Below are 20,026 nucleotides of genomic sequence, written 5' to 3'. Positions count from 1 at the left end.
CTGGGCCAGCATGATCAGAAAAACAGTCACCAGACAACAAAGGTAGAAAAAAAATCATTTTATTTTCATTATAGTGTTTGGAATATGTTCACTTGGAGAATCAGGTGCTCAACATTAAAAGTTTATATTTATTTACTTATTTATGACATTTTATCCCACATTAGACATGAATTAGATTGGAACCTGGGATCATTTAATTTTTTTTCCTGGATAATGCATTGCCACCCCCCCCCCCCCCCAGGCTCTCTCCCCGGCTATAGTCAGCTCTGCAATTTGGGGGGGGGCACAGAGGGGGACGGGGGTATAGAGGGGGACGGGGGGGGGCAGAGGGGGACCGGGGAGAGAGCCTGTTGTTAAACATTTACCAGCACACCACTGCTGCTAGGTTCCAGAGTTTTGAGCTCTCCTGCTGGAATTCTATTAGACTAATATGAGATTTTTGCATTGCAGAGCGGGCCGGCTAAGCAACTGATTCATAAGGCTTGCTTGATTGGTAAGAGGCTCATTTTGAGTCAATGGTTTAGCGACTCTCCCTGCACTTCTGGCACTGGAGGAATAAATTACATGAGTTTATGCTTTTTGAGCGTCGGGGGGTACGAGGATCTCCTAAGCGACGGAAGCAATTTCTTGACATTTGGGGGCCATATATACAATCTTTGCATACTCGGGGCAGAAGTTAGGGTAGTTAATTCTCTTTGATCCCTGGGAATTGGAGCTTGTGTGTCTTCTCATTATGGGAATGATATAGAAGGTACTGTACCTTTATATAGGATTTATAGGGTTAAGGGGAGGGGAGGGATTTATTGAGGAGTCTAGTTTCAATTATAGTAGGTGCTAACTTACTGCTTGCACTGGGTTGTGCGTCCCCCCCTTTTTTTTTTTAGTTGGTGTATAAGGGACGCTTTTACATTAGCTGCCAGTGAGACGCACTGTAGTTTCGTCTTGGGATTTGGGATGGGGCGGAGGGCAGGGAGGAGGAGAGAGGGAATTGATCATAGCTTGCTGGAAATTGGATGTCTTTTATGTGGGGTGTGTTCCTTGGGGCTTGGTTTTGAACATGTTTCTGGTTGAGGATTGTGTGTAGATGAGTAGCACTATTTTCTCTTCCAGGAACTGGTATATGTTAAATAGTAAGGGGTGGGGGTGGGGGGGAAGGGGTGCTTAAATGGCTAAAAATTTGATGACAGATGTTATTCTTGTATGGTTCTCATCTTTATGCAAATGTTTATTTTGACTTGTCGTCAATAAAAAGTGTTGAAACTAAAAAATGTAATGCATGTTAACCTACAAATTAATATTTGCTAAGTGGAGGAGTAGCCTAGTGGTTAGGGTGGTGGGCTTTGGTCCTGAGGAACTGAGTTCAATTCCCACTTCAGGCACAGGCAGCTCTTTGTGACTCTGGGCAAGTCACTTAACCCTCCATTGCCCCATGTAAGCCGCATTGAGCCTGCCATGAGTGGGAAAGCACAGGGTACAAATGTAACAACAACAAAAATTAGTGCATTTTTAAAAAGTTCTAATGTCGGTTAAAAAAATTTTAAATCAAAACAAATGTGTGGAAGAGGTCATGTGATGATCGATGAATGGACGCCCAGGTTTGCAGATCTGCGATGGACCTCCGGTAATTCTACTCACATAGGAAACTGAAAGTCATAAGAAGTGCAAAATTGCATCCAGGGGACCCATGCGAACTGGGGAAACAGGTTAGACAGGGCAGAGTAGTTAATGCTAAAAGTCATGTCAGGTAAACCATCGAGAATAGTGTGAGATTAAAGTCTACAATAGGAAGACAAGATGACTTTGAGGATGCCACACCCTATATTAACAAACATGAAGCAGCAGTTCAAGAAGTCACTAGAAATCTCACTGCAGTAGCTGAAGACAGGTTGACCAAAATACAAGCCTCAATAGTGGAAATTAAAGAAGGTCTGTGGGACATATGAGCAGGATCCAGCCAACAGAGGAACAGATTTCACACCAAGAAGATCACATGGAGAGAACTGAAACATGCGTGTGAGCACTTGAGGCCCAAAATAAACAACTTTGGGAAATAACGGAGGTCCAGGAGAATCATGGAAGGTGAAAACTTCATCGGGCTGCCTGAGACAATATGGATCAGGAGTTATGCACAGTGCTGGAGACATGGCTACTGTAGGCCTTGGGCTTCTCTGCAGGAAATCTAGGACTGAAAGTGGAGAGAGCTCACCAAACTGGGGTGCAACACAAAGGACATTAGAGACCAAAAGTTCTCATGCCACTTAAATTATGCAGACAAAGAATGAATTCTTGCTTGGTACAGAAAGCAGAGACTTGATGTTTTGGAGCTCTAAGATTTTGGTCTTCCAGTATTTTTTCTGCACAGATAATGGATTCCTGCCGAGCTCTGACCTAATACTGTACTGACATATATTTTAAAGGGCTGAGATTCACTTTGCAATTTCCAGCATGAGTGTGTCTAATCCACCCAAAAAAGACCCACATTTTTGAAGCCTCAAATGAGTTAAAGGCCTTTGTGGCCACCCATTGCGGTGTGGTATCCTTGCAAACGAGGAGACATTGCGTTACTGACTACCTGTTTCAGAATTATTTGAAGGACATATTTGCATTAGAGTCCCCTGCAGATACCTAGACACTGTCCACACAGGAAGTGAACACTTTTATCTTGACCCCATCACCCTGATTCTGTAAGTGCTCTCCTTCCCCAAGGAAACCTACTGGTGGTGGTCAGCAGCAGACTAGATATCAGGTCAGAGGGAGGAGTAACCACTGAGTGACATCCTTAGAACTAATTTTCCAAACTGGACGCTTTAATACACCACAGACTCTGTGGAAGAAGTCAGGTCTGGAACCTTAATTACTTTAGCATGATCTTTTCAAGTGTGCTGACAAGGCCAGATTCTAAGACTGAGCCATCTGTTGTACAGAATGTCCAAAGCATTATAACTGGATCCATAGAGTCCCCTAAAGGGCTCAGCCTAGATGATCCCAGTGGAAATATTGGACCTGGAAAATTGTAGCATAGTGGCGCTCCAAGTGGCTTGAACAATTGTACAGCTAAGTCTCTATCAGGCTCATTTTCGAAAGAGATGGGCATCCAAAAAGTGACATAAATCGGCACTTGGACGTCCATCTCACAGAGAAGTCCAAATCAGTATAATCGAAACCCGATTTTGGACGTCTTTTTCAGAAGTATGTCCCAAGGACGTCCAAATCTCAAGGGGGCGTATCCGAGGCATGGTCAAGGCGGGACTTGGGCGTTCCTAAGACTTGGATATCTTTGAGCCATAATGGAAAAAAGCAAAGATGTCCAGGACTAAAACTTGGACGTTTTCACCCAGACCTGTTTTTATTATGAAGAAGGCACCAAAAGGTGCCCAAAATGACCAGATGACCTCCCCTTACTTCCCCAGTGGTCACTAACCTCCCCCCCCCTCAAAAAACATGATTAAAAATATTACTTGCTAGCCTCTATGCCAGCCTCAGATGTCATACTCAGGTCCATGACAGTGCATGGAGGTCCCTGGAGTAGCTTAGTAGTAGGTGCAGTGCACTTCAGACAGGTGGACCCAGGCCCACACCCCCCTACCTGTTACATTTGTGGAGGAAACAGCGAGCCCTCCAAAACCCACCAGAAACCCTCTGTACCCAAATATAGGTGCCCCCTTCACCCGTAAGGGCTATGGTAGTGGTGTACAGTTGGGGGTAGTGGGTTTTGGGGGGCTCAGCACCCAAGATAAGGGAGCTATGCACCTGGGATCAATTTGTGAAATCCACTGCAGTGCCCCCTAGGTTGCCCGATTGCTGTCCTGGCATGTCAGGGGGACCAGTGCACTACAAATGCTGGCTCCTCTCATGACCAAATGGTTTGAATTTGGACGTTTTAGACTTGGATGTCTTTGGTTTTGAAAACGGCTGAAAATCAAAGACGCCCAAATCCAAGGACGTCCAAGGTATTTTCGAACACAAAGATGGCCGTCCATCTTTTTTCGAAAATGACCTGTTCCCTGCCTCCGAATTTGGACGTTCTACAAAGATGTCCAAATTTCAACTTAGACGTTTCTTTCGAAAATGCCCCTCTGTATTAGCACTGGATGGTGAACTTAAATCTCCAATCCAGGATTTCAACTAATCATATAGAAAAAAGTGTATATAGTGCTCAGAAATAATACAGTGCCCCAAAGTGATTTTACAGAACACATTTAGACACCCTTATCTCAGTCATTGTACTGCCTGTCTATATGTGTTTTGTAAAATCACTTTGGGGCACTGTATTACAATATAGTAACATAGTAAATGATGGCAGATAAAGACCTGCACGGTCCCTCCATTCCGCCCAACAAAGATAAACTCATTTTATATGTGTTAATCTGATCGTGAGTCCTTGAGCCCAGGACAAGGCCTAGCAAAGGATCTTGGCCAAGGCCTAGGGCAGACCAAACAGGCATTACGCACAACCCCACAACCCCAGCCACTAAGCCCCGCACACACAGAACAAACAACTAGCACCACCGGAAAATGGGAGATAGGCTGTGAGGTCCGCCTGAATGCTCTATTGGTAACCCACTCGTACAGAGTCCAAGCGTGCGGGCCTTACAGCCGAACAAGAACCGAGTCATACACTGGGGAGGGAGAAAGAACAATGAGGGGTCCCAAAAGGGACTGGAGCACAAGCAACGCACACAGCGCTAACTAGAGATACAAGGAAAAGAGCGACAGACAGAAGCTACTATAGGAATACACAAGGCTGTGCCACAGGCCAGTCAAGGATAAAGGAAGTGTTACGTCTGTGCTTTCCTCACCCTCTGGTGGCCAGAACAGGTGGATGCTATGGACCATGACCCGTTCCAGATTTTAGCTGAGTCCGGTCCGGTTCTTCCAGGCTGCCAGGTTTGCTTGCTTGGATTGAGCCTGCACAGCCACCATAGCTTCCTGGTGATTGCTGCAGCTGAGTCTTACGTGTCTGGGCTTATTACCCATTTTGAAACTCTCTGGCTTTGCCTTTGCATTGCGTCTTAGGCCCTGGTATGTGGGTGCTTGTGCACTTTTGCCTGAGAGACTTTGTCTGGACCTGATTCTGTTTTTGCTGGTTTCCTGCCTTTTGAACCTTGCCTGATCCTGGACTTTGCTTTGCTTGCCGCCTGCCTTTTGACCCTTTGCCTGCCGCCTGCCTTTTGAACCTTTGCCTGGACCTGGACTTTGCTTTGCCTGCCTCCTGCCTTTTGAACCTTTGCCTGGACCTGTCTTCTGCTTGCTGGCTGACTGCCTAGAGACCTAGCCTGGATTTGCCGGTACGTCTGTTCTGCCTTGCTTCTGGTGTGGGGTGGTTTTGCCTGCCACTGCCGCTCCTCGGCAGTGGCCCAAGGGCTCACTAACCCAGTTTCCTGCTGTGAAAGCGTGACAGGAAGCCACTCATGGGAACACTCTAGGCTCTACCATACAGCACACAAAGGAAGGAGAAGCCACCTAAGAATACACAAGGCTGTGCCACACAGCGCACAAGGGAAAATGGAATCCACACACAAGAATGCACAAGGTTGACCCCACAATACACAAGGATAAAGGGAACTGCTTATAGGGATACACAAGGCTGTGCCACACAGCACTCAAGGGTAAAGGGAATAGCAAGCAAACAGAGAAAGTTGCCTTATCATACACAGATCAGATAAGGAGCACTGCTCATCAGAATCAGGAGACAGAGTCAGCAAACAAAAGGGGAAAAAACAGGCTAAGGGAAAAGGCTGCTCCTGAAACACCATACTGCAGGAAGCAGGGCTACATGGCAGACAAAGATGAAGCAAGCAAAGGGAAACTTAAACAAACCAACAAAAGCAAATACAAGGACAGAGAGGCTGCCAACAGGGGCAGAACCACAGGGAGCAAAGCCTAAGCTTAGCACAAAAAGGGAACTTAATCAAACAAACAAGAATGATACAAGGAACAAGCTTATCACAGACAGTACAACACCAGAGAAGCAGGGAACAAACGCAGGTGCAGTGAAGTGAGGCAATCAAGCTCATGCTGGGAATACCCGCACACACACACACACAGAATCAACAAGCTACAAGGAGAGTAAGCAAAACTCCAATGTATACACAAAGTGCCCTAGCACAACCAGAGAGAGAGAGTAAGCAGGCTTCAGATGACAGCAATCAAATGCTAAAGCAAAGTTTGTAGGGAAAGGTAAGGTTAAGTAGAACTTGGCTTCTGACGTCTGCAGCTACAGACATCAGCTCAATCCCCGACAGGCCAGTGAGAAGCAAGTTCCAGCCATTAGCAGAGCAGGTTCCAGCCATTACCCTGCCTGTTTAGCAGAATCATAACAACATGATATGTGATACTTTATATGTATACCCGAGTTTGATTTGTCCTTGCCATTCTCAGGACACAGATCATAGAAGTCTGCCAGACCCTCCAATGACCTGTTTCTGGCCAGATCTAAAGGTCTCTATTCTATTCTCATCCTTCTTGGTCTATCTGTTGCTTTTGACACTGTTGATCACCACCTACTCCTTGATATGCTTTCCTCACTTGGCTTTCAGGGCTCTGTTTTTCTTGGTTTTCTTCTTATCTCTCCCATCATACTTTTAGTGTATGCTCTGGTGGATCCTCTTCCACTACTATTCCATTATCATTTAGTGTATCTCAGGGCTCTGTCTTGGACCTCTTCTTTTCTCCATCTACTATTACTACTACTATTTAACATTTCTAAAGCGCTACCAGGGTTGAGCAGTGCTGTACAATTAACAAAGAAGGACAATCCCTGCTCAAAGAAGCTTACAATCTAAAGGACAAAAGTGCAGTCAATCAAGATTGAGGCAGTCTAGATTTCCTGGATAGAGGTACAATGGTTAGGTGCCGAAAGCAACATTGAAGAGGTGGGCTTTGAGCAAGGATTTGAATCTATACTTCTTCCCTTGGTGCTCTGATCTCCTCACATGTTTTTCAGTATCACATTTATGCTGATGGCTCCCAGATCATTTATTGTTTATTAAAAATTTGCTATACCACTTTTATTGCAAGCAAATTAAAGTATTTTACAGATAAAATAACAATAAAACCAGAAAAATAGAAGAGAATGTCAATTTTAAATAGGAAAGACCTAACTACCTTTACCATTTATACTTCAATCATACAAGAAAAATAGAAAAAACATACATGCATATAAAGCAAAATAACTCATTAAAAAATCCAAATAACAAAATATCACATAATTCTCATCTACCACCCCAGGTCTCCACATCATCTACCTCTTCACACCAGAAATTCCAGCAGGAATCTAGTCCCAAGTCTCAGCCTACCTGTCTGACATTGTTGCCTGGATGTCTCACCACCATCTGAAACTAAACATGGCCAAAACTGAGTTTCTTATCTTTTTCCCTAAACCCATCTCTCCTCTTCCCTCCAAACTCTATCTCTGTGGATAACACTCTCATCCTCTCTGTCTCATTAGCCAGTAACCTTGGGGTCATCTTTGACTCCTCTCTCTCTCTCTCTCTCTGCACATATCCAACAGATTGCTAAAACCTGTCGTTTCTTTCTCTATAACATTGCTAAAATCTGTCCCTTCCTTTCTGAACACAATACCAAAACCCTCATCCACACTCTTATCACCTCTCGTTTGGACTACTGCAACCTGCTTCTCACAGGTCTTCTACTAAGCCATCTCTCTCCCCTTCAATCTGTTCAGAATTCTGCTATATGACTTATATTCTACCAGTGTCACTACGCTCATATTAGCCCTCTCCTCAAGTCACTTCATTGCCATATCTATTGATCCTTGAGTTGTCTCCTTTGGTTAAATATGTATACACCGAGAGAAAAGAATCACTATTGCATTAATATGGCTGGCTCCTTGATGTATACAGACCTTGTTCACTAGTGTCATTGCATAAACGAGCAGCTCTGTGTCTACCCCATCCTTTTCTTCCAGAATCTCCATGACATTAGACCATGGCTTGACTCCTAAGGAAGAAAGAAGATATAGTGGTTACACTTGACCTTGACACCAAATGACACAATTGCCATGAAAAAGTGAGAGTTAGTTTAAGCTACAGTAGAGTTCCAATTATTCGACCTTTGGTTATCTGACATTTCAGTTTATCTGATGGCTACTAATCCAGGCTCCTCTTCTCCCTCTCTTCCTCAGGATTACACCCCCTTCCAGAGTTCTCCATGTTCTTCCTTTCCCACCCATCTGACTATCAATAGCCCCCCCCCCCCCCCCCGGCTATCTTAGAATTCCTGGTGGTCTAGTTTGGGCAGAAACGATACTCAGTCTCTGCTGCTTATGCCAGCTTCGACAGCCAGTTGAAAGCAGAGTCAGCATGGACCAGAGTGAATGGGGACTGCTCCTGCCCTAACTACACTATTAGACCACCAAGGTAAGCTGGGGGGGAGAGCAATGGGTGGGGGTTGGTCAGGGAACTGGGGCTGCTACTGTTTGGAAAGGGGGAGGGAGGGAGGGGCACAAAGAATGTGGTGGTGGTGCTCTAATGCATCCCAACAAGGCAGTGCATAAAATCCTTCAACCGACATTTTCGTATTATCCAACATTTTCAGTTATCCATCCACCTATCAGTCCTGTTTATGTCGGATAATTGGGACTCTACTGTTTCATAATTTAGATATAAATGCAATATCCTTTTCACTGGAGAAAAATGTTAGGACTAATACAAAGGGGCCTAGAGAATACAATGTAGGGGGTAATTTTATTTTTTAAAAGGAGGGGCGGGGGGATTTGATACACCACCTTTCTGTGGTTACAATCAAAACAGTTTACATATTATATACAGGTGTTTATTTTGTGCCTGGGGCAATGGAGGGTTAAGTAACTTGCCCAGAGTTACAAGGAGCTGCAGTGGGAATCAAACCCAGCTCCCTAGGCTCTCAGGCCCCTGCACTAACCATTAGGCTACTCCTAATGTTTTTGTGTGTTATGCCAGTGCATGTGAGTAAAATGCTGCTTATAATAGTGTATAGTGTGACAAGAATGACTGTAGTTTTACGTAACTTGGGGTGGATTTTGGGCAGAGAACTGAGAGTCATTAGTATTACCACATAAGCTGAACAAGGAGTAGAAGAGCAGCCAGGGAATCAGGAGTACAAGGTTGAATCCCTACTTTAGCTCCTTGTGACTCTAGGTAAGTTAGTTAACCCTCCATTGCCCCAGGTACAAAATAAGTACCTGTATGTAATATGTAAACTGCTTTGATTGTAACCACAGAAATGCAGAATATCAAATCTCATCCCCTTTCCTTTATAAAATTCAGTTGTTCACACATAGTTTATGCATGAATATTTACCCTGCTTCCGAGCAAACATAAATGTCCACAGTTCCATTTCAACCATGATTTCTGCAGCCTTTCAGGGCTGATTTTATAATGACACAAAGGCATCTCACATCTCTCTACAAAATAAGTCCAAAATAGGCACCCGCTTGATCTCCCAGTCTAGGCAGCTTGAAATAATATTAGACTCTTAGGAGGTAATTTTGTAAAAGAATGTTCACATATACATGCCAGTATACAAACATCACTAGCATTACCACATAAGTTGAAGAAGGCATGGAGGAGCAGCCTAATGGTTAGTGCAGTGGGCTGAGAACCTGTGGAACTGGGTTCATAAGAATATAAGAATAGTCATACTGGGTCAGACCAATGGTCCATCTAGCCCAGTATCTTGTTTCCAACAGTGGCCAATCCAGGTTACAAGTACCTGGCAGAAACCCAATCAGTAGCAACATTCCATGCTACTAATCCTGTGGCAAGCAGTGGCTTCCCCATGTCCATCTCAATAACAGACTACGGACTTTTCCTCCAGGAACTTGTCCAAATGTTTTTTTAAACCCAGATACACTAACTGCTGTTACCACATTCTCCAGCAGCAAGTTCCACAGCTTATCTATTCTTTGACTGAAAAAATATTTCCTCCTATTTGTTTTAAAAGTATTTCCATATAATTTCATCGTGTCCCCTTGGTCTTCGTATTTTTTGAGTCAGTGAAAAATCAATTCACTTCTACCCTCAATTGCGTCTGCAGCTCCTTGTGACTCTGATTAGTACAAAGCTAAGGGATTCTTTAATAAGGTGCACTAACAGATTTAACATGCACTAAATGATGGAAGTTCATTTTATACCTATGGGCTTCTTTAATTTGGTAGTACACACGGAATCCATTAGTGCACCTTGGTAAAACGACCCTTAAGATTGTGAATCCTCCAGGGATAGAGAAAGTACTTGCATATAATAAAAATATAAACTGCTTTGGATGTACCACAGAAAGGTGGTGCATCAAATCCACTACATTTTACCCATTAAAACTCAATGTGGCTATGTTTCACCCTCAAGTTGTGTCATATGAAAGTGAAACCACTGCTTCAAACCACTACTGAACTGTATTATTTTACCAGGAATCTGCAACCTAACCAGTACCCCTGATGCAGCCTGACGGTAAAGCGTGGCCTTGGCAGGTTTCAATAAACTGGCTTGATTGACTTATGTGGTAATACTAGTGATTTTTCTCATGGAATCTGTTTTACATAGTCTATGTGCACTTTAACATGCCAGTATAGAAAACCTCTTCTAAAGTTACCTCATACTTAAAAGTATGCACAATGCAATTAGTACTTGTACGCAACTTTCAGGTAGGCATGTTCAAGACAGAAGGTTGGGTGAAGCTGTGATTTACACACATATTTTATAAAATATGCATGGACGTGCCTGCTTTACATGCTCACATTTATACCTGCTCCTCAACAGGTGTAAATTTATGCAACTTCAATCTAACTGCTATTTCTGAAGGATCTGTGATAGTACTTTATAAAGACATAACGACACCTTTGTATGTCTATTGCTTAGGCTACAAATAGGCACCTAAGTGGCCTTCACACATAGGTGACCTATTCTAAAATTGCCCTCCAAGGGGGTAATTCTCAAAAGGTTGCCTACAGTTAAGTGCCAGAATGCTGTGTGTTATGCGCACATTCTATAATGGCAGTTGCATGTACAGTTGCCATTATAGAATACTAGTGTAAGTCAACATTTATGTGCCTAACTTTAGGTGCGATCAGGAGAGTTCAATCTCAGCCCTTACCCAGTTGGGTATTCAGGATTTCCACAATGAATATGCATGAGATATGCATGGAGGCAGTCCATGGACATAGATCTCATTACATTAATACATCTGGGCTTACATCTCGCTACCTCCTTTCAGTTCTAAGCAGGTTAAAAACATCAACAAAAAGAAGAAACCAGAGCAAACCTCTGGGAATTATAATAATCAAGTCAATTAACATGATCTAGCTATAACAAAGGAAAGTTTTTATCTTCTTCCTCAGCAAAGGTAAGACTGTGAAAGAGAAAAAAAATATCAGCAATATCTTTCCATAGTCGAGCTGCTTGCTCGGCCATAGATTTATCAAAAAGTGCCATTCTCCTCTTACACTTAACTGAAGGAAAAGTAAGAAAGTGTTCAGCGTCACATCTCCTAACTCTAAAAGCAATCGCAAAACAAAAATGAGCTAACAAATAACCAGGAAATCTGTTCTTGCAGTATTTTAAAAAGAAAACAAGCTAACTTGAATAAAACTCTTGCCTCAATGGGCAGCCAATTAAGCTTAATATAAAAGGAAGAAACTGTGTCAAATTTAGATAAACCAAAACTTAATCTTATTCCTGTATTTTGTATAATTTGGAGCTTCTTCAATGACCCCTTCATGCGGCCTACATAAATCAAATTACAATAATCAAGAGGTGACAGTAACAGCGCATTGGGGAAATCCTGAAAACCCAACTGGATTACAGCCCTCAAGGACCGAGGTCAGACACCCTTGCTCTAGTTCAGTGTCTTGGTGTAAATGCTGATGCCTAACTATAGGCAGTTACGTAAATGCTAGAATTCTAGAACCCACACCTGGAACTGCCAGGTGCTCTCTTCACCTGCCCATGGCTTGCAGCTGTGCACAATACATTTTGCACACACAATTTCTAGTATACCGACTAATTTCAATTACATGCGTCATTGCTAATTAGTGCCAATTAGCACCAATTATTGCCAATAATCAGTTGTTAATGCCAGTTATGCACACAACTGATAATACTCTACATCTTGCACCTGCAACTTTATATGCTAAGAGTAACATTTGGCATCCAAGTTTATAGAATTAAAGGACATGTGTATATGGTAAGGCCCTCAGGGCATCCTAACAAAAGTCAGTTATGCAGAAAGGCCTTATTGTATATGTTACAGGAGTCCTAAATCAGTAGAACATGTCTATGTATGCAAATAAAGGGTCATCCTATCACATAAAGCTTTGGCCTGTGCTTGGTAAGTAACATTTATCCTCCATGCAGTTATCTGAGCACTCGCTAACTGAACGCATGACAGCAAACATTAAGCTGATTGGTATAACTCTTTTCGTATCTTTTTTTCACAATATGTGCATGGACTGAGGACTCCTACAGATGGCCCCTATAGTTCTGATGTTAGTTTAAATGTGCTTTGGATATGATTTTTACAAATTGGAATGTTTGTAAACTACTTCATTTGGACATATTTCACAGATCACATTGATGGAATGGTTGAACTCTTTCAACTACATAAAATAAACAGAAAGTGAAAGATGGTTTTGTTATGATATGGCTGGCAAAATGCATGTACTTCCACTGATTGACTAGTTACATAATAGCTGTCAATTAAAGGTTTCTTTCTCTCTCGCAGACCATAAGTCACAAAATGGTTCCAGAACTCAAGTGGCAAAAACCACAGGCTGTTTTATGCTTATGTTTATTCAGACTTGATATACCGCTGTTACTTCAAACAAGGTCAAAGTGGTTTATAATAGTTTTAGACTCTTGTGAATGAATTATCACAACATAGATCCTTATATCCAATAAATAATGGACTCAAGCATTGTTAGCTGACCTGTACAACACAGACACAACTTCATACCGTACACTAGATTACTCAACCAATATCATTGCAGCTTTAATTTATCAGTGACTAAGGACATTTTCTAGCACATAGATATCATCCTGTAGAGTCCTTATTTAGACCCTGATGAAAGATATGCACAGGTAATCGGGTCTGAACTGACCCCATGCAGTCCTTTTTCTAGGGTCTAATTGTCCGATTTCATGAATTTGGCAACTAGACTAGTTCCTTTTAAAACCAACTACAGATGAACTGCTAAATTCCTCTTCCTAGTTCCACTAGACTGCTAAATGTAGTAGGTCCCAAAGGGGGAACATAGCGATAACCAATTATGCTTGCAACTGCAGCCAGTGATCCTCTCTTCCCTTCCTCCCTCCATGATTTCCAAAGAAACAACCCCCTCATGATGCCCTCCCACAACAATCCCTCCACCTGTTCACTTGATCAAAAGAAAAAAAACCTTGATCTCCCTAGTTCCTGTTAAAGAAAAGAACCCCCTTCCACCCAGTCACCACTCCATGATAGCACCCTCAATCTTTCCTCCTTCACCTGACTGCCAGAGAGAGAGAGAGTTTCCCTCAAAGTCCCCTCATGTTCATCACCCCCAAGGGTCCACACTTTCACTGGCAGAAAGGTTTCAAGAGCCCTCCTGCTAGCACCGCTGTTCACTGGAGAGTTGACAAGGGTGAACCATACCAAAGAGTGAGATTGAAGAACAAAGACATTCTTTTGTAGGTGGTGTGAACATATTATAAATCGATAAGTACGTTCCGATCCCTGTAGGCTATATAAATGCAAGGACGGCAGTGAACAAGACAGTCATAATTAGAGACTGGATTGAAAATGAACAGCTAGGTCTACTATTCATAACAGAAACATGGCTGCACCTTAAAGAGGACCTGATAATACTTGACCTGTGCCCACCAGGATATAAAATAATACACATCAACACACTCAAAAAGAAAGGAGGAGAGGTTGCCTTAATATACAAATCCCTCTTCAAAGTAGAACCTGTTACAGAACACAAATCACCAACAATCGAAATTTTGGCATGCAAAATCACAAACACAATACTAACAGGCAAGTTATGATGTGTATTGCTCTATCACCCACCAGGAAGCTGGCTTAATGTACAAGAAGACTTTATGGACTTCAGATCTGCAATAACCACTCGGATAGCCTCCTCTTAGGAGATATCAACCCACACCTCGAAAAACATCACAAACCTAACACCAGAAATCTAATAACCTTCCTGAACCAATAGAACCTCACAACACTGCAAACTAATTCATCTCACCCTAAAGGTCACTTATTAGACATATTGGCCCACAGACTCTCACAAGACAACAACCTCATACTAAAAAATCATAAATGGGAAGAAGTTGAATGGTCAGACCATAGCAAACTCACGTACATGCTACAATGGAAAGAAAATAACAAGAACAAAAATACAAAATCATCACACACTTTTACAACCAGAGAAAAGGTAGACAACCAAGACTTCTGGTTAACAATGCAGAACGAACAAACAGACATATCATCCAAAAACATACACCTCATGAGTAAATGGGATGAACTAAGCAAAAACAAACTAAACAAAACAGCTTCACTTAAAACAAAAACAAGATGCAAAGAACAACCCCGCCCACGGTTCAATGATAAATTATTAGAGATGAAAAAATATGCAGAAAACTTGAAAGGATATGGTTCAAAAACAAATCTGACGAGAACAAAAACACATGGAGAAAAGCTATAAGAACATTCAAACACGATATAAAAAGATCAAAAAGCAGAATACTACAGCAAGTATGCAAACCCAGAACAGATCAATATGAAAAAAAATACGAACTTATGAACCGATTACTAAACATCAAAGAGCTACTAGCAGCAAACAAAATATTACCATCGGCAGACGAACTCGCAAACTACTTTGAGAAAAAAATAACAAAAATACAATTGAATTTTGCTACAATACAATCATCCCTCACAGAATGCCTAACTGAATGCAAAACCGATAACAATCAAATCAAAGCAGACAGAATCTGGTCCTCCTTTGAAATATTTATTAATTCTTTTATTTATTTGTTACATTTGTACCCCACATTTTCCCACTTATTTGCAGGCTCAATGTGGCTTACATAGTACCGTAGAGGCATTTGCCAATTCGATTGATAACACATACAAAGTTATATTGTGGTCAGATGAGGTAGGTGTGGATCAGGTATCATGGGGTTGAAGAAAGTGAAGATTATAAATTGTCCAGTACGATCATTAGTTATGCTATGTTGCTGGGTGCTGGGATTTATGTTGGATCGGTGGGAAAGGCCTTTTTGAAGAGGTGAGGTTTGAGTGATTTCCTAAAGTTTAAGTGGTCACAGATTGTTCTCACAGCATTTGGGAGTCCGTTCCATAGTTGTGCACTTATGTAGGAGAAGCTGGATGAGTAAATTGTTTTGTATCTTAGTCCTTTACAATTTAGATAATGTAGGTTTAGGTATGATCGTGATGATCTGATTCTGTTTCTGGTTGGTAAATCTAATAGGTCTGTCATGTATCCTGGTACTACGCCGTAGATAATTTTGTGTACCAAAGTGCAGATTTTGAAGATGATCCGTTCTTTGATTGGAAGCCAATGCAACTTTTCTCATGGGGGTTTAGCACTTTCGAATCGTGTTTTACCATATATCAAGCTGTATTTTGGGCGTTCTGGAGTTTTTTTGTGAGTTGTACTTTACATCCCGCGTAGATTCCGTTACAGTAATCTGCATGGTTTAGGACCATTGATTGTATTAGGTTTCGAAAAGTTTCCCTCGGGAAGAAAGGTTTTATTCGTTTGAGTTTCCACATTGCATAGAACATTTTCTTTATTACGGTATTTACTTGGTTCTCGAATGTAAGGTTGCGATCGAGTGTGACGCCGAGTATTTTTAAGCTATCAACAACCAAATCAGTCAAAACAATATTAATAAAATATGAACATGCAAACTGTCTACAGGACAGCTGCCCCAGCTACTTCATGAAAAACCCACCAGATTGGTTCACTGAATGCTTCACAGAACACATAGAATACGTGCTATCGAATGAATATTTCCTCCAAGACAAAGGAAATATCGTACTCACTCCAATTCCCAAAGACACCACTAATACGATCAGTGAAATCACAAACTACAGACCAGTGTCTTCAATACCGTTACTTACAAAAATGATGGAGGGCCTAGTAGCTTAACAATTAATGGAGTACCTGACACAACAGTCACTCCTTCATAAATCCCAATCGGGATTCAGACCTGAACATAGCACTGAAACAGTCATAACCACATTGATAACATAATTCAGAAACATGATTTGCCAAGGCCAGAAAATCCTACTACTACAATTTGATATGTCGAGTGCTTTCGACTTAGTAGATCACACAATACTAATTACCCTTCTAGACAACATGGGAATCAGTGGGGCTGTGGCAGCATAGTTTAACGGCTTCTTAAGAAACAGAGAATACCTAGTGAAGATTTCCAATCAACTATCATCCTCTTGGATACCTGAATGTGGCGTACCACAAGGATCACCAATATCACCAATGGTAAAATTATGTCTTACCTGATAATTTTCTTTCCTTTAATGCAGCAGATGAATCCAGGAACTAGTGGGTTAAGTCCGCCTACCAGCAGGTGGAGATAGAGATAAACAAACTAAAGGCAGTGATGCCAGACGGCCAGCTCCTTCCTCAATTAGTATGTCATTCGTAAGCATTTGCCAAGGCCAAAAATATGAAACCAATAACAACCAGAAACCATCCTCACTATGAAAAACAGAGAACCAAATAAGAACTTCGAAATAACTGCAACTTGATCCAGAAAACGGAATCCTTTCCATATTCCCATATCTGTCTGAACTCTGTAAAAGAGAACCCGGAAGGAAAAACAGCCACACTGCACGGAAAATAAAAAAAATGTTGGCTGAACTAGGGAGGGATCCTGGATTCATCTGCTGCGTTAAAGGAAAGAAAATTATCAGGTAAGACATCATATTACCTTCCTTGTCACTTGCAGCAGATGAATCCAGGAACTAGTGGGATGTACCAAAGCATTCCTTAAGTAGGCTGGGAAGCCGACGCTTCCCGCTCCAATACTCCCACCCCAAAACTCGCATCCTCCCAAGCAGACACGTCTAGCCTGTAATGCTTCGCAAAAGCATGACGGGATGCGCCCAATAAATCTCTTCCAGAGATAAGGCCGACGCCTCCGCCCAAGAAGCCGCCTGTGCCCGAGTAGAATGTGCCTTCAGGGCCACTAGAGACGCCCACCCTTGTAGCAGATACGCCGCTCCAATGGCTTCACTAATCCAGCGAGCAATGGAAGCCTTAGAAGCCGCCTCACCTCTTTTCGATCCCGACAAGAGCATAAAGAGATGATCCGAGCGTCAAAACTCGTTAGAGATCTGCAAGTACCGAAACAAGGCTCTCCGCATGTCCAGGAAACGTAGCAAGGCAAACTTCCCTGGATAACCTTCTCTTCAAAAAGACGGACGATAAACTGTCTGATTGACATGGAAAGCCGAAACCACTTTAGGTAGAAACAACGGCACCGTCCGATTGACACCCCTGCTTCAGAAAACTGCAAAAAAAGGATCTCTGGAAGATAAAGCCTGAATCTCAGAAATCCTCCTAGCCGAAGCAATGGCCACCAAAAACACTGTCTTAAGTGTTAGATCCTTCTCAGAAACCTTATTCAACGGCTCAAACGGTGGGGACTGGAGGGCTCGCAGTACCACATTCAAATGCCACGCCGGGCATGGCTGCCGCAGAGGAGGCCAAAGCCGAAGAGCCCCGCGTAGGAAATGGACCACATCAGAGTGAGCTGCTAAAGAGGAACCGTCCAGTTTGCCCTTAAAACAAGCTAGCGCGGCCACCTGCACTCAAAGGGAATTATATGCCAATCCTTTTTGAAGACCATCCTGAAGGAACTCCAGAATAATCGGAATGTCCGCTCGAAAAGGCGATTCAGCATGCAAAGCACACCACACCGAGAAAGCTTTCCACACTCGCGCGTACGCTGCTGAAGTAGACTACTTCTGTGCCCCCAAAAGAGTGGCAATGACTGGTCCTGAAAATCCCTTCTTCCTCAGCTGCCACCTCTCAGTAGCCAGGCTGTAAGATCAAAGTGGGAGGGATTTTCCATCTGAACTGGCCCTTGATGCAGCAGATCGGGAGTCACCAGAAGTCGCAATGGTGGCTCTGAGAGTGCTCGAACGAGATCCGCATACCACAGCCGTCGGGGCCAGTCTGGGGCCATTAGAACGATCGGCCCCCGATGCCACCCTATGCGGCAAAGAACTCTCCCTATCAGAGGCCATGGAGGAAAAACATACAGTAGCTGTTGTTCCGGCCATGGCTGGAGAAGAGCGTCCAATCCTGCGAATCCTGGCTGTCGTTTGCGGCTGAAGAACTGGGGAACTTTGGCATTGCAAGCCATGGCCATGAGATCCATTACTGGTCTTCCCCAACGTTGACAGATCAGCCAAAAAGCCAAGTCCAACAGCGTCCATTCCGCTGCGTCCAAAAGAGTCCGGCTGAGAAAATTCACTTGAACATTGTCTTGGCCCGCAATGTGCGCTGCCGACAGACTCTGAACATGCGCTTCCGCCCATACTAGAAGACGAGACTCTTCCACTGCCAAGAGAAGACTGTGAGTGCCCCCCCACCGATTTATGTAGGCCACCGTCATGGTGTTGTCCGCAGCGCATTCACGACTGCTCGCAACTCCAGATGAGACTGTCCCTGGCCCGGCTCGATCAAGGAAGGTGTCATTGATAATCCAGCAACGTCGGCGACCATCTGCTCAAAAGGAAATTCTGAAGAGGCCGCATGTGAGCCCTTGCCCATGGAATGACCTCCAAGGTCGCCGTCATGGAACCGAGGAGCTGAACATAGTCCCACACTCGGGAAGCGCGATGACTCAATAAGGTCCGTACCTGAGAAAGCAATTTGATCCTTCGCCCCTCGGGGAGAAAAACCTTCCCCTGCTTCGTATCGAATTGTACTCCAAGATACTCCAGACTGTGAGTAGGAACCAGATGACTCTTGTCCATATTGACCACCCAACCTAAGGATTGCAACACCGCAATCACTCAGTCGGTGACCACTCAACTCTCCTCTGCTGTCGTCGCCCGAATCAGCCAGTCGTCGAGATATGGATTCACTCAAATCCCCTCCTTCCGCAGGAACGTTGCCACCACCACCATGACTGTGGAAAAAGTGCATGGGGCAGTGGCCATTCCGAAAGGAAGGGCCCGAAACTGGAAGTGCTGACCCAGCACCGCAAAGCTGAGAAATCTCTGATGGGGCTGCCAAATGGGAATGTGCAGGTAGGCTTCCCTCAAATCGAGAGCCGTCAAAAACTCGCCTGGTTGAACAGCAGCAATAACTGCCCTTAATGTCTCCATGCGGAAGTGACGATAGCCCCTATCCTTAGCAGGTCTCGCAAACACTGCAGAACCGCTGTCCTCTTGGTCTGCGATACACAGCAGGACTCCAGAAAAAAGTCTGTGACGGGAGAGAAGAATTCTAGCTTGTAACCTTCTCGCACAACAGCGAGGACCGACTGGTCCAAAGTAATTCTGAAGAAACAGAGAAAGCCGACCACCGATCTGCTCTCCTCCCGAGTGGACCTGCGCCCCATCATTGGGAAGCCCGAGAAGGAGCCCCCTGATGAGAGGGGGGTCCAGCCATACACTTCTCATTGTGAAAGGAAGAACACTGCCCAAAACGAGGACACTGAAAGGCTGCGTTGGACCACCCCGGGCAATACCGTCGCGTCTCTTTGAAACGTGACCTCGAGGCTCCCTGCCTAGAAGTAGACTTGGGCCTATCCTCCGGAAGACACTGAGATTTGGAATCCCCCAAATCTTTAACAATCTTTTCTAGGTCTTCCCCAAAAAGCAATTTCCCTCAGAAAGGCAATTTAATGAGCAGTTGTTTAGAGGCCATATCTGCGGCCCAATGACGGAGCTACAGAAGACGCCGAGAGGAAACAGTCAAGGCCATGAGTTTGGCCGAAGCACAGACCAAATCATACAAGGCATACGCCAAGTACGCCAG

The 20,026-nt window shown here is 43.5% G+C and overlaps 1 protein-coding gene across 4 annotated transcripts in view; it reads right to left on the bottom strand.

Annotated features, from left to right (window-relative positions):
- FHOD3 (formin homology 2 domain containing 3) overlaps positions 1-20,026 on the bottom strand; it is a 942,952-nt gene that overhangs the window by 233,083 nt on the left and 689,843 nt on the right. For all 4 annotated transcript variants that reach the window (XM_030204545.1, XM_030204553.1, XM_030204563.1 and 1 more), the window contains exon 8: positions 7,868-7,962. In XM_030204545.1, the coding sequence (XP_030060405.1) occupies positions 7,868-7,962 (95 nt within the window). The remainder of the gene's footprint in view (positions 1-7,867; positions 7,963-20,026) is intronic.

This window comes from Microcaecilia unicolor, chromosome 1 (assembly GCF_901765095.1).
Source record: "Microcaecilia unicolor chromosome 1, aMicUni1.1, whole genome shotgun sequence".
NCBI lineage: Eukaryota > Metazoa > Chordata > Amphibia > Gymnophiona > Siphonopidae > Microcaecilia > Microcaecilia unicolor.
This window is presented reverse-complemented; position numbering and strand designations above follow the sequence as displayed.